The sequence below is a fragment of the Lissotriton helveticus genome, chromosome 8 (genome assembly GCF_964261635.1).
Source record: "Lissotriton helveticus chromosome 8, aLisHel1.1, whole genome shotgun sequence".
NCBI classification, from domain to species: domain Eukaryota; kingdom Metazoa; phylum Chordata; class Amphibia; order Caudata; family Salamandridae; genus Lissotriton; species Lissotriton helveticus.
Window position 1 is genome coordinate 1,298,814,527 of NC_136069.1, and position 25,996 is coordinate 1,298,840,522.

Genomic DNA, 25,996 nt, shown 5'->3' on the forward strand with positions numbered 1-25,996 from the left:
GATAAGCCTTCTTCAGCGCCTTTCACCTGGAGTTCCTGATCAAATGAATCCCACAGTCCTGCTTGCATGGTATATATGCTTTCGACATTAGGCTCCTCCCACAGTCAATACAGTTCACCTGTCGGAGTGTTGCGCTGAAGTATGCAAACTCCAGCTCCCAGCATCCATTGTGTTTGCGCCGCCAGGCTGGTGGTGTGGGAACCGGTAATGCCGGTTCTAATGCCTCTTTGCAGGTCGGGGTGGTCGGAAAGCCTGGCAGTACACCGTCAACACAAGGAGCCACCCTTGGTCCCCTCGGACTGTCGAAACCGAACAGGTAGGAGAGGTGATGTGCAGGGACAGCCACGTAGCCACACAGCGTCCTGGTGGAGGTTCAATACCTCGCTCCGCACTCATATATATATATACTAGCAGCCCGTCCCAACGTTGTCCGGGTATGAAATAGAATGTGTGTAATGTGTGTATTTGGCAAGGGCAATTTATTTTAAAATCTCGCGGTAGACAACATTTTTTGTTTCTTTAGAATAGGGACGGAGATGGGCCAGCTGCAGCCCTGGTTGATGCACTTAATTTAGGACTATCATATTGCCCTCCTTGCAACATGAATTATGCTGATACGCGCATGGATGTATATAGATTCACTCGAAAACTTAAACTTAAAAAGTTTTTTGAACAGCACCCCAAGAGAATCAATCCATCTGATATATCATCCAGTCCCACTTTTGCCAGCAGTCAAAGTCAGGTTACCTTCAATACTCTTTGGGACCTACAAAACCATCCTTCTTCAGGGATTTTGAGGGAGGTTCCATTAGACCAAACTGGACAACGGACTACACCTTTTAAGCCCAAATCAACCTTTCAACCAATCATGGTCCACGACAATTTGGATACATTCCAGGAGAGTGTTATTCGGGATATAAAACATCTATATACCACAACCAACAAAAAGAAGTTTCAAATTTCTAAACAAAATCGATGCTATAAACAACTAGTCATGAAACTTAAACAAGACCACAACATCATTGTGAAACAGGCCGATAAGGGCGGAAATGTGGTCCTTTGGCCTAAAGACATGTATCTCCAACAAGCGGAATTACAACTCAATGATGTATCATGTTACCGCAGAAGCAATATCCAGATTGTCAAGAACACCTGGGTTGAACAACATCAAAAGCTCCAAATATGGAGAAGTGCAGGGCTATTAACACATGAAGAGTTTAAATACCTCAAAAAGGATTATCCAGTTATCCCCTCTTTCATCTTGCTCCTCAAGATCCATAAAGACAGTGACATACCACCTGGCCGTCCCATCATTTCGGCTATAGACAGTTCTTTGGAACATGTTTCAAAATACATAGACTTCTTTTTACAGAGCCATGTCAAGAATCTCAAATCCTATGTTAGGGATTCTTTTGACTTTTTAAGCAAGATTGAACAATTCGCTTGGGAAGATAACATGGTACTTATGACTTTGGATGTTGCATCCCTATATACTTCGATCCGACATGGTAATGGACTCAAGGCCTTGGATTATTATCTCAACAAAGACTTACCCCAACCAACGGTACATAACAAGATGCTAGTAGAGATGACTAAAATGTGCCTCGAACAGAACTTCTTTATTTTCAATGGTGCAATTTATCATCAGGTCAGAGGTGTGGCGATGGGGGCCTGCTTCTCACCTAGCTACGCGTGCTTGCACGTTGGGCTATGGGAGGAGCAGGTCCTAGTCAGCCAACATCATGACTTTATTTCTAATAACATTGTTTTATATTTGCGCTACATTGACGATGTTTTTGTAATTTGGAGGGGCAGCCATGATAGTGCCAGGGCTTTTGTTGATTTAATTAATTTGAATACTGTCAATCTTAATTTTACTACAAATTTGAGTTCTGATTCCATTTGCTTTTTGGATGTTGAGGTATTTGTGAAGGATTCTACCCTCAACACGAGACTCTACAGGAAGCCGAGTGCGGAAAACACTATTCTGCACTCCAATAGTCAACATCCGGCTCACCTAATTCGGAGCATTCCTTTCGGGGAGATGCTCCGAATCAGGAGAATTTGTAGCACGGATGCCGAATGTGCGGCTGCACAAGAGGCATGTAAAATAAGTTTCCTGGCGAGGGGTTACTCCACTGAAAATATCATGAAAGCGATCAGACATTCAAATTTAGTAAGCAGACAGGAGGCACTGATTCCCAAAACCAATAACACCAATTTGGAGATTTCCTTGGAAGGGGATGGGCAAATTAGTTCCCCACGACTTATCTTGACATTTAATCGTCAACATGGGGCTCTCCGTAAAATCATGAATAACAACTGGAATCTGGTTCTTAGTGACCCTATAATTGGTCACAAAATTGACACCAAGCCAGTATTAACCTTCAGAAGATCCCCCTCTATGTCCAAGGCTCTGGTCAGCAATACTTTGGAGCCCAAGACTTCTACAACTTGGGCAGCTCTAAAGAAAGGCTTCAAGGTATGCCCCAATGCAAAGCCTGCCGCTATGGCATTAATAGGACCCATTTTAAAAGTCCTTTTCATGAACATCCTATTGCTATCTCTAAGTGGCTCAATTGCAAAACTGATTATGCCATTTATGTGCTGGAGTGTCCGTGTGGGCTTCAATATGTGGGTAGTACTAAACTGCCCGCCCACAAACGGATACTCCAGCAAATACGTGCAATAACTGGGCATGATCACAACTATCCGGTTGCCAGGCACTTTCAGGATAAACATCTGGGCATTCCTGACAAACTCCAATTTTTTCTAATCGATTGTGTCGAGCCGTCAAGGAGGGGAGGTGACCGTGAGGCCAAACTCCGTCTCCTAGAGACTAGATACATTTTGGAGCTTAATACCAAAAATCCCAATGGCCTTAATGACAGGGAAGATCTCTATACCTGTCTATAGGATTAATTGGTATGCCCATAAGACCTGTCCGGATATAGTAGTCAATTATTGTTCCCCTTATGCTGTTTCCGATTTGTATATATTGATGAATTCATTCTTTTTTAAACGAAAATGATTATGCTATTCGTTTTTTGTATTGATGGTATTGAATCGAACATTTTGAATTTTTTGCTAAACTATTTGCACTTTATTGCTAAAATTTGCACCATCACTTTAAGCACTTTTCCTGTTTGTTGGCAAAATATTGTGACTCGCCCACTTGGGCTCTATTCAGATCTTTGTGTCATGACGCTTTGGATCAATGCTGCTGATTAACGTGTGAGCATTTTTTAGTTTCAGAAAATTTGGGCACAACACACAACAATGAGCTGGTGTTCATAATGTACATAGATAGAATTAATTATCATGTATATATATTTTCTTGTGTTGTTCTCTACCATTTGGTGCCCTGTAGATATGCTCTTTTTTCTATGAAATCTGTATATATGATTTTATTGATTGTGTAAATTTCATCGAGTAATAATTATGTGTTCTTATTGGCACTCTCGATGAATTGCACGAATGCAGCGGTATATTGTATAGTATTTTTTCCATGTCTATGGCACACAATATCGCACTGTCACTTTAAATGCCCTGCTCACTTTTGTGTAGCTTGTCATGTGATCAAGCCTCCCTGGAGGCGAAACGCATCATGGCGGCAGCGCTGGCTTCACGTAATTAAATCACCTTGCACCAGCACTTATGGGTCGACTCTTTGTTACTGGATACTTTGGTGAAAGGCTTTTTTGCCTTAGAGTGAGTGATTGATATATATATATATATATATATATATATATATATATATATATACACACATACACACAAAAGACCTACTTCTCCCAAAAGAAATGTAGCGGAGGCCAGAGGGGGTTGCTCTTTATTTATCAGGCGTACAGTAATGGATTCAGCGGATGCCTTTCGGCAGGATAAGCCTTCTTCAGCGCCTTTCACCTGGAGTTCCTGATCAAATGAATCCCACAGTCCTGCTTGCATGGTATGTATGCTTTCGACATTAGGCTCCTCGCACAGTCAATACAGTTCACCTGTCGGAGTGTTGCGCTGAAGTATGCAAACTCCAACTCCCAGCATCCATTGTGTTTGCGACGCCAGGCTGGTGGTGTGGGAACCGGTAATGCCGGTTCTAATGCCTCTTTGCAGGTCGGGGTGGTCGGAAAGCCTGGCAGTACACCGTCAACACAAGGAGCCACCCTTGGTCCCCTCGGACTGTCGAAACCGAACAGGTAGGAGAGGTGATGTGCAGGGACAGCCACGTAGCCACACAGCGTCCTATTGGAGGTTCAATACCTCACTCCGCACTCGTATATATATATACTAGCAGCCCGTCCCGACGTTGTCCGGGTATGAAATAGAATGTGTGTAATGTGTGTATTTGGCAAGGGCAATTTATTTTAAAATCTCATGGTAGACAACATTTTTTGTTTCTTTAGAATAGGGACGGAGAAGGGCCAGCTGCAGCCCTGGTTGATGTTAGCAGGCGCGTGTAATTGGTGTAGTGATCCGCCGCCTGAGCCCGGCTACAGCCCTGGTTGATGTTAGCAGGCACATGTAATGTCGTTGAATGAGAGTTATCAGCCGCGGGTAAATCCGTTTACTGAGAGAGTTCAGTGACAGCGAGTAGGAGAGGCTGCAGTAATTGTCCCCCCAGACACGCTAATTTGCGTGTTCCCCCGCTTGAGGCCCAGATGCAGGCCTGTTTGATGTTAGCAGGCGCGTGTTTCCCCGCTTGAGGCCCAGCTGCAGCCCTGGTTGATGTTATCAGGCGCGTGTAATTAGTGTACTGATCCGCCGCCTGAGCCCGGCTAGAGCCCTGGTTGATGGTAGCAGGCGCGTCTAATTTCGTTGAATGAGAGAGTTCAGTAACAGCGCGCAGGAGAGGCTGCAGTAATGTTACTTACCAGGCCTCCAGCTGAACGCGTTTGTCATGCCCCCAGCACACGGCCACAGCAGACGATCTTCTGATTAATGTATGACCCACATGGCATGAAGGGCGGAACGTAGCACACGCCCCCAGCGTGCCCCTTGATGCGGCGCAATTGCGTTCACATGGCATGAAGGCCGGACACATGCCCCCAGCGTTTCTCCCGCCCCCAGCTTGCCCCTTGATGCTGTGCAGCAACGTAATTGGCGCTTGTATGTACGACTCACATGGCATGAAGGGCGGACAAACGCCCCCAGCGTTTGTCACGCCCCCAGCATTTGTCACGCCCCCTGCACTCGCCCACAACCCACGATGTGATGGCCGTACCACACGCCCCCAGCGTTAGTCACGCCCCCAGCCCACGCCCACAGCACAACGCAGACACGCCCACAAGGGACTACTTTGCTGGCACGGTTCTTTTACCTTTTAAATGTATATGGTGTCCTACGGTGCAATTGTATGTCTTGCACTGTATGATTGTGATGAACACCACGGTTTCTTGAAAAGTTAATAAAAACAATTTTAAAAAAAAATGTATATGGTGGCCGTCTGCATAGCCTATGTCCTTCTGCTGCAACTGCCCTTTCCAACGCTGTATTGGGTGTTGTGATTGGTGCTGTGGTTACTGAGATTACCCGCCTCAAAGGTTTGGGCTCTCTCTTTATAATATTAGTATGGATATAATCACTTGCTAAATACTAGCTTTTGTTTCCCAGATTTGCTCTGTTCCACGAAAGAATATTTTCATTTAGCTTCGAAAGAATGTTTTTTCTATCAACATTACTAGACAATCTCGTATTAAATTTACCCAAAAATTGACTTCCTACAGAGATCGGAAACAGTTCTGGGTAAATATTAGTACCAATGATATCCTCGCTGGCCCCATTAGAATCTCATTCTAACCCTACCAAGGACATTAATGATCTTCTAAATACTTTGAGTAATAAATTGACAGATTGTTTAGATTTAGTTCTTCCTGTAAAGAAAATGTAAGCACTCTAACAGTTCTAAACATAGAAGGAAACCGTGTTTTACAGCTTAACTAATACCGAAATCTTGGCGCACATTAAGACATGAGAGATCTAAATATGATCCAGCTCCTAAATCCTTATACCTGCAGGTGCTACCCAAATATAGTAAAGTATTTGCACAGCAAAATGTGAATATTATTCCCCATACACCCAATTAAGCCAAGCAATTGTTTGTGATCATGACCCTGTGCCTCTACTTACTTAACTAATTGATGCTCCCCAGACTTAGAGTAATAAACTTGCTACCCACTTTATAGACAAAATTGCCAAAATAAGATCTGACATTGAAGCGGATACTGAGGGCAATCTCAGTGTAGTTTAAACTTCCAGGTCTTTGTAGCAAATATTTTCACAAGCATTATAATTCTTTTCTTTTAATCCGGTATCTGATAACGAAGGGATCAACCTGATTCAAATAGCAAATGCCTCAGGCTCTCCTATTGATATTTGTCCTGCCAAGATAATTAAGCTTTTAGGCTTTCATCTAATCTCAGACTTGGTATGTATATTCCGGAGTCAGCTCCTCTAGCCAGGCGGGAAGTGGCTTTCTGCTGCCCCTGTCACTCCAAAACCAGACAGCCAATCCACAAACCAGCAGAGGCACTCAGGATGGCTAAGCAAGAAATTACCTACTTTCTAAACATGGTATTGTGAAATACACAATATAAAAATCATCTTTACTAAAAGATGCATTTTTATAGTCTGAATTCAGGCATACTAAACTCCAACTTTCTATCTTGCCCCAATGGGAAGTTATACTTATAAGATGTTATAAATAAATTCACATTCTATCCAATGGGACAGATAGCCTTTCAATAGCGAAACTGTTAACTGTATTATCAAATACTTGATAAATTCGGTTTATGATATTTCACGAGAGTGACAGAGAAAATAGTCCCTCGGACTAAGTTTCCTTTTTAAACGTGCCTGAAACGCCGTCATTTGCCTCCCCCAAGACTCAGGAAAGTCTTGAGGCAACGACAGGTAGGTAAGACGGCTCTTGTTTCCCATAAGAGAACTTTGATTTGAGCTGTAGACTGTGGGTTAACAGTTTTGTATCAGACTACCACTATTAATACATGCTTTTGATAACGTTTTGATATACAAGCAGCAGCCAGAGATGTCATACTAGGCTGTGTGGCAATCTGAACTAATATTGATTAACAAGAAAACTGAGCCCTTACAGTTAAATCTATGAGGGTATTGGCTATTTGGGAATCTGTGTACAGAATGTATGGTTATTTTTTGATTTCCAACAATAACTAGAGGAGTATATTTCGCATTGAGGTACCTCTCTTATCTAGTCATTTTATTAAATAAGTGGTGCTTTGTTGTCTGTGTTGTGGAACAAGGTACCAGACAGTGGCTCCCTATTTTAACCCTTAGTGCATTAAGATGAGCATATGACCAGTGGGTTTATAGAAATACTAGAGACTGCTTAACAGTAGCTCTACATTTCCCTATGTGTCTACCTTCTTTTTTCACAGAGCGGGGCCTCGATAACCGGAGCACGGTCCAGGTGAGGTGAGGTCCAGTCCCCTGTACAGCTGGGTGAGAATTTACAAGGATGAATTTTATTCAAAAATGTTTTGCTTTGAAGGAACTGTGAATGATAGGAACATGTTTATAGTGTATTGTGTTAATTCCATTTCCACTTATATCTGTTGCAGATGTCTTCTGCATCCACTGACATGGAGGAGTAGTACTTTCTCAAGTTGTATTTATTCCAACCTCTAATGAATTGTTTTCATGGTCAGGTTTTTTTTCAACTTCACGCTTTGAAGCAGTAGCAATATATTGATAGCAGAGGCCCTGACGAAAGCCGTGGGATCATTGACCCATTAGGCGGAAACATGTTGGCCCTTTTTACTGGCAGTTATTTGTTTTCACTGTCGATTGCACTGTTCTGTTTTTAATCAGGGGATGTGCCCATATCTCAATTAAACTTCTATGTCTTTCTGGACACATTACTCTATTTTAACTCACTACACTTACATATTTTTTTTGCACTGCTTTTCACCATTACTCTAGCCATTAATGATCTAGTTATTCGATGGTAGTTCAAGAGTGTTTCTGGACATGATCCAGTCCATAAGTGAATGAATGGTATTAGGTTTCGATGATCAAGGGACTTACCATATCTTGACTGATCACAATGTCCATTTGATGGCAATCCAGAGCTAGTGGTCTGGATCGTGTTATTTTTCACTGTAGCGGTTTGTTTTCATGTAAGGGTTCTTTCAATTAGGCTTTCCCAGGTAACTTTGGTACTAACTTACTAATGTGAAGTTAAGGTTAGCTCGCCATATTTGTGGCTTTTAGACCCCCGGTTCTCTTTGTTGTTCATATGTTGTATTTGGGGATATGAACTAGGGCAGGTCTATAAATTTTCACTATGACCCTCCCCCCTCTGTTTGTTGTAGTATGCTCCAAATATTACCTTAAAGACACCTGGCACTTGCAGCACCCTGATTCCAGAGAATACACATTCTAGTTGGCACCACAAAACTCTTACACAAAAATAGACTATATACATATCTCTGGCTCCTACACACACCTGATTGACCAAACAAACATCTCCCCGAAACGAATCTCTGATCATTCTTACATTGACACACTCCTAGCAGGAACCAACACAAAATCCCCTACCAAAATATAGCACTTGAACAACGACGTCTTATCCATCCCAGAGGACGCGAGAAGAATTTAAGAGGCAATAACGAACTAACTCAATGACCTCCCAGGAACAGACATACAAACACTGTGGGATTTCCTTAAACAACCCTCAGAGGTATTCTCATAGATATCAAAACAAAAATCAACAAAGCAAATAATGGCAAACTTAGAACTAGAAATAATGCAACTTGAAAGGGAGCGTACTACAACCCTCAATAAAGACACCCTCTATCTTCTTACACAGAAAAAATAGGACTATACCAAAACCCTGAGTTAAAGAGTCGGTGTTTGGATAAATACATTTAAAAGCCTCAAACTATGTGAAGCTAACAAAGCAGGACAAATGCTGGACTCCTACCTCAAACATAAGCAAAACCAAAAAGAGATCACAGCAGTCAAGGATACTAAAAACATAACCCACACAAAATCCTAGACACCTTCAAACAGTTTTAAGAAATGCTATACCAAAATGACCAAACTATCGACCCTACCCAATGCAAGAACTACTTAAATGAATTCCAGTACCTCACTTATCTGAAGAAGATAAGGTGTCCCCTACAAATCCATCATTATTGCTGAAATCTCCAAAGCAATTTGCACACTTAAAGAAAACAAAGCTTACGGGCTAACAGCTACACAGTCAAATTTCATAACACTTTCACCAACTTACTCCAACCAACCATGCTATCAATATTTAACTATATCGCCGAGTCAGGTACTGTTTCAGGTACAATGCCCATATTGTCGTAATTCCAAGAGATGGAAAAGACTTGACACTTCCCAAAAACCACAGACCGATATCTTTGATAAATTTAGACTGCAAAATCTACGCAAAGATTTTAGCCAATTGCCTCAACACCTTTCTCCTGCAGTTGATAAGTAACTGCCAAGTCGCCTTCTAAAAAAACACATGTAATATGATAAAACTCGCCTCTTATGCCACGTCCTTGATAACGCGAAAACTTCCACCTTGGTCTCAGTCGCAATAAGCCTAGACACCAAGAAAGCATTTGATAGAGTATTATGGACTGTTTTTAAACAATGCCTAGAAGCCTTCAACCTAGAAGAAGAATGTATAAGGATGATCATGGCCCGCTACAAAAATCCAACCATTCGTATCTTTATCAATGGCTCCCTATCGCTTCCACTCAAATTGCAAAAGGGTACAAGAACAGGTTGCCCACTCTCCATATCCTTCTTCCTACTAGCACGGGAACCCCTACTCCTTGACAAAAAGAACAACCCTAACATTCCTGGAATTGATTGTAAGGGCAAATGTGTCAAACGTGCCGCTTATGTAGACAATATTTTAATAGTCACAGAAAACCCAGGCTCATCTATCCAAACACTTATGAGCTTCATGGAACAATACTCAGAACTTTCGAATTACAAATTAAACACTGACAAATCCGAAGTTAAACCCCTTAACCTCCGTAGCACAAAAGACCTTTTAGGTAATTTGGGCATTACTTGGTAGAACCACTACATAAAATATCTCGGGATAGAATTTGGATCGGACCTGATAGATACTATCAAACATAACAAAAAAGTCATCCTTCAAAAAACAAAAACCCTCCTGGACAACTGGTTACCTAAATTCATACCTTGGTGGGGCAGAATACAGACTATAAAAATGATGATCACACCATTAGTTTATTACCTAATAAGCATGTTTCTTTACTCCTATCAAACGACTTACTCCAAAAACATACACAAACTGATCTCAACATTCAAATGGTAAGACAAAAAAACAAGAATAGCACTGAAAAAACTTAGAATACACAATACATTAGGAGGCATCACATTGGCCAATTTTCGACACTACCAAACTGCCTTTTTAGCCAAACAAGGCTCATACTGGATTCAGCCACCAGATAATTACAACCCTGTCTGGCTGGAGGTAGAAAAGGCGATAATAAATAACATAGACCCACTAACTCTACTTACAGCCAATCACAAATACCTCTCCAACTCTAAATATATATTTCAAAACACAAAAAATGCCCATTGAGCATCAATGAAAAACTACCATCATGGTTAAAACTCTCTACCCTAGCCTCTCAATGAACTAACCTGAAAATCAAATACAAAGGCAAAACCTTGAGGGGGCGTGGCCTGCTGCACAGCGGAATGACCGCTCCTTGAGTGTGCTCCGCCGGCCAGGATATAATCCTGTTTAACCCCTTCCATGCTCATGACGAGCTCAGCTCGTCATGAGGCACACTGGAGCTGTGCTAATGACGAGCTGACCTTGTCATGAACAATGGGATCATGTACATTTCAGCACAGGGGGGGAATTGCCTTAGCAGTGAAGGTGTTAAAATCCTGCACTCCGTATTGACCTCGTATTGCCCAGACTAATTACAGGGACGGCGGATGGTGAGGGGCAGATGCGTGTGAAAGTTCGGGGCCCCCTGTGCACTGTGGAGCTGAGATATAGGTGCGACAAAGTGTGCACTGGATAGCCGCAGGGCATTGCAATGGCCGGCGGGCAGGGTGAGCAGTAATCGAGCTCGCAGCCGCCCAGGATCCTGAGGCCCTTTGGTCGCAGTTAGACGTACCGCGGAGGGGACGTGGACAACTGCGAGGACCCTACCAGGCATCAGAAAGGAGTGTGCAGAGGGTGGTGACCACGCGCTGGCGGACCCAAACTGTTTGGGCACCGAGGAGACGCTGCCGGCTGGATCATCGCAGACCGGGAGTGAGAATCGCCAAGCTAGAGAAGCCGATGCGGGTCCGTTGTGGCGCGATTGCGAAAACGGGCTGAGGCGGCCAGCAATAGCATGTCCACCCTGAATGGTATATCGGCGCACACGGAGACATACAGGCACTCCGGCGAGATAGCCCCGACGGCGCCATTTTGTGGCACACTGCCGGCAGCGCCTGCCGCGGGTTCATTGTGGGCAGTGACATCACACCAGGACACTGCGAAGTGAGTACCTGCAGAGCGAGATTGGCTCACGAAGCTGCGATGGATGTGAGGGGCGCGCACATACCCCTGATGGCAGTGTAAATCTAAAGGCGCCCACGGTTAAACTGCAAGGTGAGCTCATTGACACCATTTTGTGACATCCTCCGCTTTAGCCCCGGAGTGCTGCTGCATCGGAGGGATTGCCTGGCCAGAACTCTCCTGAGTGCCCAAATGGTAAATTGGGGGCGTGAAGTGGACGGCCTTAGCTGTGCTGGGGTACTCTTTATTTGTCCGCTGGGCACGTGGTGGCGGGCTGGGACCAGGGGGCATGCAAGCCAACACTCTAGCCGAGGCTGCCCCATACAGACGTATAACTCTCAAGTGATTGCCCGCCTATTTAAAACCTGGTACGGCGCGGCACTTGTGGGAAACTGGGCTTGGCTGTGCCAGAATCAAGAACCTGCTTCGCCAGAAGTTGCTGTTGCCTGCGAGGTGGCCTGCATTCTATTACTGCTGTTGCAAACCTGGTAGGGTCCTGTCTATCTGCGTGTGCGACACCAGACAGCAAACATGCACGCGTGAGGCCCACTCTAGCTCCGGTAGGCTCTAAACTATATACATCACAGAACGTAAAATTGTACGCAGAGGTGTATTTGTGACTTAAGGAAGTGGAAGTTGACTCGCTGTGGTGCCCTTGCGAGCCTTCGTCGGAGGTGCATAGACTGCCTCCCACTGCTGCTTCTCCACCACACTAGAGGCTATGGGTAAACAAGATGCCAAGCAGCCGAAACTGACCTTTGAGCATAAACGCTCCGCCAGGCACGTGGACTCAGAGTCAGAGACACAGGCGGAGGGTCGACAAGACTCCGCTGCGGAAGACAAGGGTGAAGATCTAAGAACACTCATGCTGGAGATGCGCTCCAGTCTCCGAAACACTGATACTAAACTGGACAGTTTGACTTCGCAGCTGGACTCCGTCAAATCGCAGGTGTCTACTCACGAGACTCGGCTTGACGCTCTTGAAAACCGCCACATTGAGTTCCATGAATTTCAGGTAGAGACCAAGGAACAGCTTCTGCACATGGACAAACTACTAGGGGTCATCAGAGCCAAGAACGATGACTTGGAGGCCTGATCGCGACACAATAATCTACGCATCACCGGAATTCCGGAGACAACCGCTATATCTAAAATGGAGACCTATATCGCCGACCTGTTGCATGAGCTATTTGACCCACACCTCTCTGTGTTCTTTGTGGTGGAAAGAGCGCATAGATCGCTGGGGCAGAAGCCCCCCGTTGGAGCGCCGCCCGGGCCTATAATTGCAAAGCTATTAAATTACCAAGATAGAGACTTGGTTCCGAGGATGGCTAGGGAGAAGGGACAAATCACTCATAAAGGAAACAACATCTCGTTCTACCCAGACATTACTCCGGCGGTGCAGGCGGCGAGATGACAATTCCTCCCTGCTAAACGTATCCTTTTGCAGGCGCAGATCCCATATTCTCTGCTTTATCCAGCCAAATTGAAGTTCTCGTTTGAAGGCACGGCCCATTTCTTTACGGATGCGAAATCAGCACTGAAATTCGCCAAACATGTAGGAGGGAAGAAAAACAAGGGACACCGAGCAGAGACGGAGGCGGCAGGAGGTCACCTAAGCGAAAATGACTGATATGGGTATCGTATATATTGTACATTGTCCTTGCTCTGCTATTAGATTAAAAAAAAAGGTCACTGGCCCCTAATCTACCTGAACACACAGGGCCAGGTGCCCCATGCCACGCTGACTCTTATTATTTTGAACTGATGTGACCATGGGCGAATTGGGGCATCCGCAGATTTCCCGGCCACCTTGTACAATGCAAGGTAGTTTTCTGGCACCGTTAGGCCCCCATGGGAAGTTTCCCTTTTTTGATGAGTATTTGTTTGTTCTCAGATTTCGGGGAGGGTAATCTACAACCTAATTGGGGGGTTGGAGTGTGTGGTGGGCAGCGGGGAGGGGATGTTTTGATGTTTAATGCGAGTACAACTGAACCTTGGTGCATAGCATATGTCAATTTTAGAGGTAATGCGTCATGTCGTTTTGATTTTCGTTTGATCGTGTTGAATTGACGCACACAATTCCGATAACACTCTAAATTGTCTTACTTAGAATGTTCGGGGACTCAATGATGGCAGAAAAACAAGGTTGGTCCACACTTATCTATCTTGTCACAATATTGATATCTGCTTACTGCAGGAAACACACTTGAATACCACGCCGTCCCAAAGACTTAGGCATGGTAGGTGGGGTCATAGCTACTCGGCCATATACTCCAATTATGCACGCGGGGTAGCTGTTTTGTTTAAACGAGGGCTGGACTGGAAAGAGGGGCTGATACAAGGAGATCCGGAGGAGAGATATGTCTTGGTACAGGGGCTCTTATGTGGTATGTCCATAATAATTGTGGTTGTATACGGCCCGAATACTGATTCCCCTGACTTCTTTTATACCATCTGGTCGAAAATTAGGGCAACTGGCTGTAGCACGAATCTATGGGGGGAGACTTTAACGGCATCCTAGATGATGAACTAGACAGACTGGGAACTGCTCGGACTCTGCACCCGGCTGGCATGGCTCTGAAGGCGATAATAGACGACGGAGGGCTGATTGACATATGGCGAAGTAGGCATAGTGCATTGCGGGAGGGTACTTGTATTTCTGATCATCATAGTGCATGGTCCCATTTAGATTATTGGTTAGTATCCCGAGATGTGGCTACCTGGACTGTTGGCGTTGAACACATGCCATGTTCTCTATCAGATCATGCCCCATGCCTGTTGAAATTGTTGATACCGAGCCTGCCCAGACGCACGTTCTCGTGGCGCCTCCCACCACATGCCCTACTTGATGAGGCCTTTAAGCAAGAGATCAGGAAAGATATCACCGAATATTTCGAGCTAAATGTGGGGTCGGTAGACACCGAGAGCTCCCTCTGGGAGGCCTTTAAAGTAGTTATTACATGCCAATGCATAGCTTGTCAGGCGGGGTGCTGAAGGCTATAAGAGGTACATTAGAATCCCTAGAAAAGGATATAAAAAAACTAGAGACTCAATATTACAAAACAGAAGATCAAGAAACAGTCGGTCTGCTAAAGGCAAAGCTGTTAAACTATGCTGAAGAGGCACGACGTGAGGTGAAATTCCTGGGTAAATATGCGGAGGCCAGGAGATACGGGGAAGGGGAGAGACCAGGTCGCACACTGACAGGCATGATTAGACCGCCCAGATCCACCACCTACATACATGAGATAAATGCCACGTTGGGAACTGTGATTAGAGGCCAAGGGGAAATATTGAATGCCTTCGCGGGTTTCTATTCCAATCTCTACACTGCCAGCCAGGGAGCCTGTCCAGAGGAAATGGAGGCCTTTATGGACTCCATAGAGCTAGTTTGGTTTAACAACAACCACAGGGAGTATATGGATCGCCCGATAACCACTGAAGATGTCGCCCAAGTCATTAAAAGTCTGCCCCTCGATAAAGCCCCTGGCCCAGATGGCTTAACCACAGCCTTCTATAAGGCGTATGTTGAGGAACTGGCACCTAGACTTCTGGCGGTTTATGAAGAGGCACTAGTGGAGGGAAAACTGCCTGCAACTATGAGGGGATCAATGATTGTTACATTGTTACAGCCTGGTAAACCAGCAGATGTGATAGACCCCTCTCGTTGATAAATGTAGACGTTAAGATACTGGCCAAATTAATAGCTAACCGGGTACAGCCAATGTTACACCTGATAGTGCTCCCTGACCAATCGGGGTTTATTCCCGGACGATCGACATCTCATAACCTGCGCACACTACTCTCCACCTTACATTACCTACCCCCAGATGTACATGCCGCAGTGGTGTTTCTGGACGCCACGAAGGCCTTCGACACCCTCGAATGGCCGTACTTGTTTGCCATAATGGGATGAATGAGCTTTAGTCCGCTTCTCATTAGCAGGATTTGCCTGTTGTATACTGCACCCAGCGCCCAGATACGTGTAAACGGCTTGGTCTCAAACCCCTTCCCTATCTCGCGAGGTACGAGGCAGGGATGCCCCCTTTCCCCGCTGCTTTTTGCAATAGCAATGGAGCCACTTGCGGCTAGAATCCGACAACACCACATGGCGCGGGGCATAGGGTTCAGTTCCAGGGGCCTTTTGATATCGTTATACGCAGACGACGTGACCCTTTACCTCATTGACGCGGAGGAAATTCTAGACCCAGTGTTGCGCGAATTTATTCGATTTGGAGGCCTGGCCGGGGTTTCCATCAATTGGTCAAAGACGGTAATTTTTCCCCTGACAGACAGCACCCCGCAGGTATCTTCTGAATATCCCCTAAAATGGGAGGCAGAGGAGGTTAAGTACCTGGGTATATGGATCAGTAGGGATCTTCAAGAAATTTGGAATTTGAACTATGGGAGAGCTGTCACGTGGTTGGAGGAGAAGGTAAAGCTGTGGATACGGCTACCTCTGTCGCTTACTGGGATGATTGCTTTGGCAAAAATGGTCATATTAGCCAAGTTCCTGTATTTATTTGCCAACATTCCGATCCCGCTTACATCACACTTTTTCGCCATTCTAAAATCGCTCCTTGTCACGTTGGCATGGGCTGGCGGACAGGCAAGGGCATCCTGGGACATACTGACATTAACTCTGAAATAGGGGCCCCAGACATGCACCTCTATGCGCTCTGCGCTCAAGCCCAATTTTTGCATTTCTGGGTTCACCCGACCCCTTTTCAATCCCATGTTGCGGTTGCACAAGATGCAGTTGCGCCGGTCCCGCTGAAGGTGGCCATTTGAGTGAAGGTCCGACGCCCTAGGGGGGACGTAGAATGTGAGACATTGCGTTGGGTGTGGGAGGAGTTGCGCAAAAGGGCGGGAGTCCCGCTGTTTTATGCCCCTTCGATATCACTGGCACAAAACCCATTGCTACCATGTATTGAAGGTGGGATTGGCAAACCCCTGGAGCAGAAGCTACACCTACATACAACATTTGCTGATCTGTTCCCCAATAACGAGTTTATGCCCCCACCGGGGACCGATGAGGGACAGTCTGTGCCATTCTCTGCGCTGTTTTTATACCACAGACTGAAGACGGTTTGCCGAGCGCTCAGCAGAGATTTCCCGTCGCCCCCCCGACATTCCCAGCTCTAGAAAATTTGGTAAGCTCCCCGTCCCCTCGGAGATTGGTCACTAGATTAAATTGGCAAATGCAAAACACAGCTACGGTAGTCAATCCTAAATCCCTTCAACATTGGAATGATGATCTTCCTTCTTCACAAACCGAAGAGCAATGGGACTTTTGGTGCAGGCAACTCACGGAACTCTCACCTAATTATAGATTACGTTTAATACATTTCAAATACTTACACAGATTTTATAGGACACCGATCAGCCTATTCAGAATGGGACTGAGGGAGGAGGACAGATGTTGGAGATGCGGGTACTCCCCCGCATCGTTTTTACACATAGCATGGTCCTGCCCTGTGCTCGAGGACTATTGGTCTAAGATCTTTACCTCAGTGAACCAGATTGTAGGGCGGTCGGACACCCCATCCCCTGAACTGGGTATTTTTGGTTATGATAAGGATACTCCGCCCAGGTCAAGAAAACTGCATGCGCTACTCTCCCTTTTCGCTAAAAGACAGGTAGCAATACTCTGGGGCAGACGGCGAGGGCCATCAATAAAGGGCTGGCTTGCAGATGTCACTTATGGGCACACACAGTTGGCAACATTTTGGGAGCTCATGCCACCAACTTCCCGACCTCGTGACATCTGGGAGCCGTTCATACAATGGGTGCAGAGGCAACAAAATGAAGATGAGGCCAGAAATGCGAAAATTGGTATGGGATAATTAAAAGTGGCGGAATAATTTGTTATTGTTACAACCCTGATGTAAGACAGAGAAAGTGGGATGGATATATATATATGATTGCATGCTGTTGTAACAACCCCCCCAAAGGTGTTTTCGCTACTGAAATTGTGTACAACTATACTGCCACTGCGAACCCCTCGAGCCTGAACAGCTGTCTAACTGCGTGTACCTTTATTGCTGGGATGACATGACCACATGTTGAATTCTTGTACTATTATGTGACACGTGTTTGCACCATGACTCATGACAGTTGTGACAAATAACTGGCTTGTTGTTTTGTTAATAAGCTTTGTAATTGATCAAAATGCTAATAAAGAGAATATAAAAAAAAATACAAAGTCAAAACCTTACATTGACAATCATGAATGGATAAACGCATCTTTTTCCCTCACCAAATTGGATCTGGAATGTCACCGCTATCCTTTGCCAACTGGAACAACATATGGAAATCAGTCACCTCACAAAAAATCTCTGCAGTACTATCCCAAACGAAATACTGGCGAGTACACAAAGCCTACTGGACTCCATCTCACCTGCACTCCCTAAAACATTTAGAAAACCCCACCTGCTGGAACTCCAATGAGGACAAAGGTAACCTTGCTCACCTCATCCTTCACTGCAAACCAGGCACCCTCTTCTGGGATAACATTTTCTCATTTCTTTCAATCTCTGCCTCAAGTGCCCTATTGACCACGCCCTATTAGACCTCTTACTAACATCAGCGACTAAAATAATTATCTCTAACTGGAAAAGCACACTAGGCATTGTTTGAAGCCTGGATTAAATTGATATCACACATCAGAGGGGCAGACAATATCTCGTTCCAACCTTCACCCTGAAAGACACAATCTAAACCCATATGCGAAACCTTGGATAATTACTTCGCCACCAGCAAACCACCATAAATATGCACATTCTGCAACTGCCCTCCTCAATCTACACTCTCTCCCAACTAGTCTGTGAGAAACCCAATCGACCCTCTTCAATCTTAAAGGCTGTTAAATACACAGCCGACTACACCATAGCCTACATTGCAAACTATATGGTATGGTGCATTATACTGCATATTGTTTTGACGGTTCGATTATTGTTAACCATATATCAAATTTACTATAGTCTACATTATTAACTTCACTATAAGGGGTGTTCTATCATGACAATATGGCAAGATAGCAACTGTATTCTACAATGACAAACTCACAATAAACTACCATGTAAACTGTACTATATGTAACATTACTTAGTGACTCATGTGACAATAAGAGGCAAAATTATTTTGTATTCTTTGTTCCCTTTTATTATTTATTTAATATTTATTTATTCACGTATTAATTACCACTTACCTGCTGTAACTTCTTTCTTTTAAAACGAATAAAATAATTTTGAAATGAAAAAAAGAAATGTTTGGGGTTGGTAGGTTTCTGTAGATACAGATCAACCACAGGAACCAAATACTGAAGCAACCCACATTACCAGAATGATGAAATTCAAAGGTAAATTCTTGATGCTTTCATGTTGCGTTTGGTGCCTTACCTATAATAGGTGGTAATCCACCTATTGAAGTAGGATATTGTTTTTATCATGGGAAGCGTAGGATTGAAGAATAGTAGGACATTCTTTACTATCTATCGATTATTTCTACACGTTTGGTTCCAAAGGCAATCTTGTGTGCGCAAAAGAACACACTTTGTAAAACTCTGTCAAATTCACCTGATAAAATGGATAAAACCAAATTCAGAATGGTACGAATATTACGGATTCGTAAACTCAAATATTTGGGCACATTGAAAAAATGCACATATGTTCTTCCTAGCCGTTTTTATTGATTAGATTTTAGCCCAGGATTGTAAACATGGTTGAATCCCAATGAAAAACAGTTATATGCCACAGTCCAGTCGATGGCTCAGAATATCGCATGTTAATGGAAATGAACAAACAAAAGATATCTCTGCAGCCGAAAGAGCCTAATGAATGTAATGGTTTATTAATTTTACAAATCAGTCTCAGTGCAAAAGAAACTCATGTTAAAAATATTGTAACCTACTTCTCTATTATTATCTCTTTGAGAAAATCATTATCTACACAAATGGACCCTTGCTGAATTCCGAATTTTGCCTAAGTTTCAGAAATGTATAGCTCTCCAAGTTTACCATTAGTTTCACAACTTTTTCCCCTATAAACTGAAAACAGGTAGCGACCACAAAAACAGAAAACATGAACAAATTATAAAATTGCAAAAACAGTGTGAAAAAACATTATTTTTTAAACTATCACGGAAAGCACCAAACCTTTTATTGATGCCATTTTTAGGAAAAACACACACCTACTTTCACAACACTTTCATATTTAAAAAATAACGTTTTTGCTATGTTCTCAGTACCCTCCAAGGGAAGAGACGAATTCTGGATAGCTTTAAAATCCCCAACAAATGAAAAAAAGGACACAAATGTGGTTACCATACCTATTGTGGCATAAATGTATGAACGCTTAGGTGAGTCCTGAAGCAAGCTTAGTGACTCCTGAACCCCCAAAAGACAACGTTTTTCGCACTGAAGTGGTTTAAAAAAAAGATCATGCGAGTGAAGAAAGAGATGAGTAACTTCAGCTTTGCTTTGCCATTCTTCATTGATCAATAGGACATCTAGATGTGTGTTAAAGTGAAGTTTTATGTTATCAGCTAAGTGAGGGGACTTTCCTGTACAATGAAATAGAAGGTTGTACCTACAGGGAAGTTGAGAAACAGGCGAGTAAAATAGAGTAGAAATATTATGTCTGTATATCATCCAACCTGAATCAAATTGTTACCTGTTTTAGGGGCACTCTTTGGTTCCAGGATATGGCTTGCATTAGCTTTTGCTGAATCGAGATTCATGCTGGGTAACCTGGGTGGGATGGTCTTGCTTGCGATTGGCATAGAAGAGTTTAGGATATTTGCTCCCATTGCAGGTAGTGTTCTTGTCAATAGAGAGTCCTGTTCAGTTGGCATTTCCTAAAAGGGAGTACAAAGAGAAAACGACTACAGATCTATTCAGACATTCCTTTCATCCTAAGAAACAAGGGTACTCATTCACTACACCAGGCTGGGAGTTCTTGGAAAAACCTAATCCACTGTTGTCGCAAAATACTATAATATATATCTATTTCATTGGCTACTTTTATCTTCGATAGAACAAGCTTGCCTATTCTGTCTCATTATTAGTATGATTGAAGCTATGCCCATGTATGGGCCTCACAATGTTGCCATCACTTGTGGCTGGGCAATTATAATGCACACTGACTTGGCAGAGCAAATGGGGCCAATGAATGCATCCTGAGACAATAGCAGGCTTATGACTGGCCAACATTCCAAGACAAAGCTATCCAATGCATCTGGTTGTTTTGAGGTAAAGTTTTTTCATTATGAGGACAACAGTTTAAAGCTATTTTTTAAAGTTATGTTAGACCAGCTTATAAAACGTGAATTGTTGATGATAGCTTGTCTTTTTGGAAACAGACCTAGAACTAGAAGGCAACCAAAGCAGATGTATTGGCTACTAAACTTCAGTACACAAAGTAAATTTCTAATTCGTACTAGGCTAGAATCCTCCAAGACGTTTTCACAGAGTTTGCCTGTCCGGGACCCTCTAACAAGGCAGCTCTTTTTCCTTTTTCTTGTGTCAGTCACTACTGGAATCACCAGAATTCACATTGGTTCATCACTGATTTCACTACACGTTTAGTGTTGAAATCAATTTCAACTTGATTAGTGGCCTGATTTGGAATTTGAAGTACATAGCAATGTCCATCAATGCGGTGGGGTAAATAATTCAGACACCCTGACGGAAATCCCGTCCCCAAATTTAGAGACTTCTGTAGGTTCTGCAGACATCTCTTAATACTGACAGGTTCCTGTCACTATTGTAGAAGTTGACTGATGGTTCTGCCAAACATGACAACTGGCTATCAAACTTTTACAAGGTTGTACATTTTTCAAAAATCAACGCCCAAAGCGGTAGTTTTTTTGTTTTTTTAAATAGTAAAACTAATGAACATTGATTCTATTCATAATTTCGAATATCACATGTCCTTGCTTCTTTCTGCTAGCTATATGGAAAAGATGAAAGTGTTTTCTTTCACCTGAAGGCGGTGTGCATGCCATTCAACGTCTCACAAGGCATCTGGCTCCTTTCTATGTAAAAGGCAAAATTTGATCCTGTATGGTTTCCAGACCCACTACTCCTGAGGCTTGAGCCGGGAGTCTTTTTACTTTGCTGCTGAATTCTCTTTACTTTGTTGCTGAATTCTTTTAGCTGTTATACCTGCTGCTAACTTTATTGTGCACGGAGCTTGTCTAGCGCTGCAGCGTTTTTTAAAAACAATGCACTAGTTTTAAATCACTATTTTTATTTTGTATGTTACTGACCTGCCTCCACTCGTGCTGATATTTGCCAGGGGAACGGGAAACACCAAGGGGCTGATTGTTGGCGGGCGGACGAATCTGGCCTCTCCCAAGACTTGTGTGGAGCCAGGACGCCATCTTGGGGGAAATCTAGGTCAGCACACCAGCTTATACAAACTATAAATTGGGATGATGGCGCGACCGCGCAGACCCACTACTCCTGAGGCTTGAGCCGGGAGTCTTTTTACTTTGCTGTTGAGCTCTCTCTACTTTGTTGCTGAATTCATTTAGCTGATATTCCTGCTGCTAATTTTATTGTGCACTGAGCTTGTCTGGCGCTGCGCTGTTTTTTAAAAACAATTCACTAGTTTTAAATCACTATGGTTATTTTGTATGGGAAACATCCTAAACAACGAAGTGCGAACTACGACTTACCTGAACAACGGTGTGTTAACAACGAAGAATCTCATTACACGAAGTCCAGAACCTCGAGGGCCTGAACCACGACTTTTGGGAACAACGTGGAATCACATATTACGGAGTCCATGACAGAATTACGTCTTGTTTGTTTCCAGGAAGTATGTGTGGCACGTCACTTCTCTCCGCCTCCATATCCCTCATCTTCACTTTGATTAGGCAGTGTTGGAGTGTTACGTCACTCATCTCCGCCCCCTCACCCTTCCGAACTGCACTGTAGTGAAAGTGCTAAGGCGTCACATTAATATGTGGCACATCAATAATTTTCGGCCTCCATACATTTTGAACAGCATTTCTTAAATCATGCTGGGGGGCGACGTGAACTGCAAAGGTCAGCCATTACGTCTAGTTTGCACCCTGGCTGGCGGACTACAAAGAGTGTTGGGAAGTAGTCTGCTTTTATCCTGCTTGATTGTACGATGTGGGAATTCTATGGAATTTTACAGTTAAGGTCATTCATTTGTATCAATGAATTTGCAAACGTTAAAAAACAATTCTGGTGTTTTGTTTTCTAATATTCGTGGTATTACATTTCTATTTAATTTGATTAAAACATTTTTACTTCAAGACACAGGTTGTTGGTATGAAATGGGTAATGGTTTTGGAAGTAATTTAATTCTTGTTCATCATGTATTTAAAAGTATTACTTTAAATAGGAAAATACGTTTTTTAAAGTAATCAAACCGAATTACAAAATATTAAACTAATATTACTTTTTTTTGTTTTTAAAACAAGCGCATGCTTAATTTAATAACGCATTACGAGTCTAATGTCATTGATTGTGCTTGTGCATAGGGGCACAGCTTAAAGTGTTTGTGTTCGTTACTTGTTAGGTGATTAAGAAGATAAGACTTTCATCTCACTCAACTTGATTGTACACACTGATGGGTTTAAACATGTTTATTTAAGAGAACATACTGGCGTCAACTAGTAATGGGCAATTTAAAATATATTCGTAGTTTAGGAAGTTGTGGTTGAATAAGTAGTGGTTAAACATTGTTCGTTGTTTAACTTTCGTGGCTTAGGAAGTCGTGGTTCAGCCAGTAGTTGTTTAGTCATACATCCATTTTGTATGTTACTGACTTGCCTCCACTCGCGCTGATATTTGCCAGGGGAACGCTGAGGGGGTGATTGTTGGGGGACGGACGATTCTGGCCTCTCCCGAGACTCGTGTGGAGCCGGGACACCATCTTGGGGGAAATCTAGGTCAGCAGACCAGCTTATACAAACTATAAATTGGGATGATGGTGCGACCGCGCTGCTGGCACGCCAAAGGCAAGCCCGTCTGCACCCGTCCGCGCACCATCCGCGCTCAGCGCCAGCACCCCTGCCCGTTGTAATACAGAAGGCTCGGACTTCCGGGGATATACAAGGTCCCAACTCATGAAATTGAGACCAGTTGGTAAGAGACCAGGATGTTTGTATTGTATTGTATTGTATTGTATTTTACTCTTGTATAGCGCGACTGCCACCCTACGGGTAATCCTGGCGCTCTTGAGAAAAAACATTATCAGATGGAAACCGCAGATTAAAAGACTAGATGATGGCCGCCGGGGTCTCAGACTTTGGCGAATAGCCATGTCTTTAGGCTCTTTCTGAAGCCTATCAAGGAGTTGGCTTGCCTGATGTTCTGGGGCAACTCGTTCCATAGGCGAGACGCTACTATGCTGAAAGCTCTGCCTCCCATCCTGGATCTCTTAAATCTGGTGGTAGTTGCCAGACTTAGACTAGAAGAGCGAAGAGACCTAGTGGGCTTGTACCATGTGAATCTTTCCTGCATTGGTAGAGGACCCGTACTATGTAACGCTCTGTAAACTATGCACAGAGATTTAAAAGTGACTCTGTCCCGTACAGGCAACCAATTAAGGTCTCTCAAGGCCATTGTGGTAGAGGAGCTACGTGGTCTGTTAAGCGCCAACTTGGCCGCTATCGACTGGACTCTCTGCAGCCCCTGCAAGATGTATAAAGGGGCGCCCAAGTAAAGGGAGTTACAGTAATCCAGTCTAGCCAAGATTATGCTCCTTACCACCAAGGGTCTAGTGTCATCGGGCAGGAGAGGGAGAATCTGCCGGAGTGCTTTTAGCAGACCAAAACAGACACAAATTGTTTTGTTAGTTTGCGACACCATTTGAAGGTTTTCCTCAAACAGTACTCCCAGATTCCGCACGGTCTTTACTGGGACGCAGGGGTCGGCCCCCGGCGAAAGCCTAAGGTCGCACGCTATCTCTCGATTCAGTTTGACCGTCGAGCAGTAGACTACCTCCGTCGTTTCCCCCTCATTAAATTGAAGGGAATTTGCTTTAAGCCAACCGGAGGCCCGACCCATGCAATCCTGAAATCTGTCCATGGGCACCGCATGTTTCCCTTCCAAAGAGAACACCAATTGGGTGTCATCAGCGTAATTAATCAATTCAATCCCATAAGATTTTATAATAGGGATCAAAGGCTGCAAGTATATATTAAAAAGGATAGGGCTGATCGACGAGCCTTGTGGTACTCCATAGTGGACCGGGGACTTGGGGGAGGCAAACGGAGTCATGGTCACTATCTGTTGTCTACCGGACAGATAAGATTGTAGCCATTTCAGAGCCTTACCTTTCACGCCCAATTTCTCCAGTCTATTTAGCAGAACTGCGTGGCTAACCATGTCAAATGCGGCCGACATATCCAACAGCACGAGTAAGGAGGAGTTGCCATTGTCGGCTCGCATTCGCAGAGTGTCCAGCATGGTTGCTAATGCAGTTTCTGTCCCATGGCCTGGGCGGAATCCAAACTGATCCCCATCCATTGTGTCTCGCGTTTGACTCAAGTCTTAGGGCTTTGCTTGGTCACATGCCCCAATTGTAACATCACACTACCTAGGCTCACCTACCTGCCAAATAAACATATTAAGGCTGGAGTTGTGAAATCAAAGGCTACTGATAATAATACAGTGTTTAAATGTCTTCTATTGAATGCCAGGTCATTGGTAAAGCACAGTGTAGAATGTGCCTCGCTCATAGAAGGGAAGAATATTCAAATCGCCTTTATATCAGACACATGGACAGATGATAGCTCTGGTCCTGACATTGTAAAAGCCAGGCTACCTTTGTCACCTTCTCAGTAGGCCTCTAAAAAGGGGGGGGGGGGCTGCCTATAATATACAATGCTTCGATTAAAGCTACCTTTCATATAGCCTCTAACTTGGCCTGTGAGGCACTCGCCTTCGCCTTCCAATTATCAAATCACCACACGTTTAAGGGCATCCTGGTATATAGACCTCCAGGACCCAGACGCATCTTCCATTGGGAATCTGCTGGTAGATGGGATGGGTTCAGGCTCCATCACTATCCTAGGGGATTTCAGCTACCATTTAGAATTATTGGAGGACTGTGACAAAGTAGCCCTCACAGACCTGATGAGGAGTGCTGACCTGATCCAACAGGTGACGAGCCCCACGCACTTGGCAGGACACACTCTAGATGTTTATTTTTCAAATAATCCCAACCTACAGTTTACGGACATATTGCCTTTGACTTGGACGGATCATTTGGGAGTTCAATTTGACATTTTCCTTGATGCCCGTCTCATGGTAGAGAAAGGCCCTAAGATCCTGGAACACTATTAAAAGCATAGACTTGCAGGCAGTACTTATGGCCTCTATCGGTCAGTTACCTTCAGACCCAGAAGAAGCAGCCACTTATTACACAGCTTGGGTAGAGTAGGCCTGTAATATACTAG

The 25,996-nt window shown here is 43.9% G+C and overlaps 1 protein-coding gene across 3 annotated transcripts in view; it reads right to left on the bottom strand.

Moving 5' to 3' along the window:
• Nucleotides 1–25,996, bottom strand: part of RPGR (retinitis pigmentosa GTPase regulator) — a 430,193-nt gene that overhangs the window by 205,914 nt on the left and 198,283 nt on the right. For all 3 annotated transcript variants that reach the window (XM_078658267.1, XM_078658265.1, XM_078658264.1), the window contains exon 11: nt 20,227–20,410. In XM_078658267.1, coding sequence (XP_078514393.1) covers nt 20,227–20,410 — 184 coding nt within the window. The remainder of the gene's footprint in view (nt 1–20,226; nt 20,411–25,996) is intronic.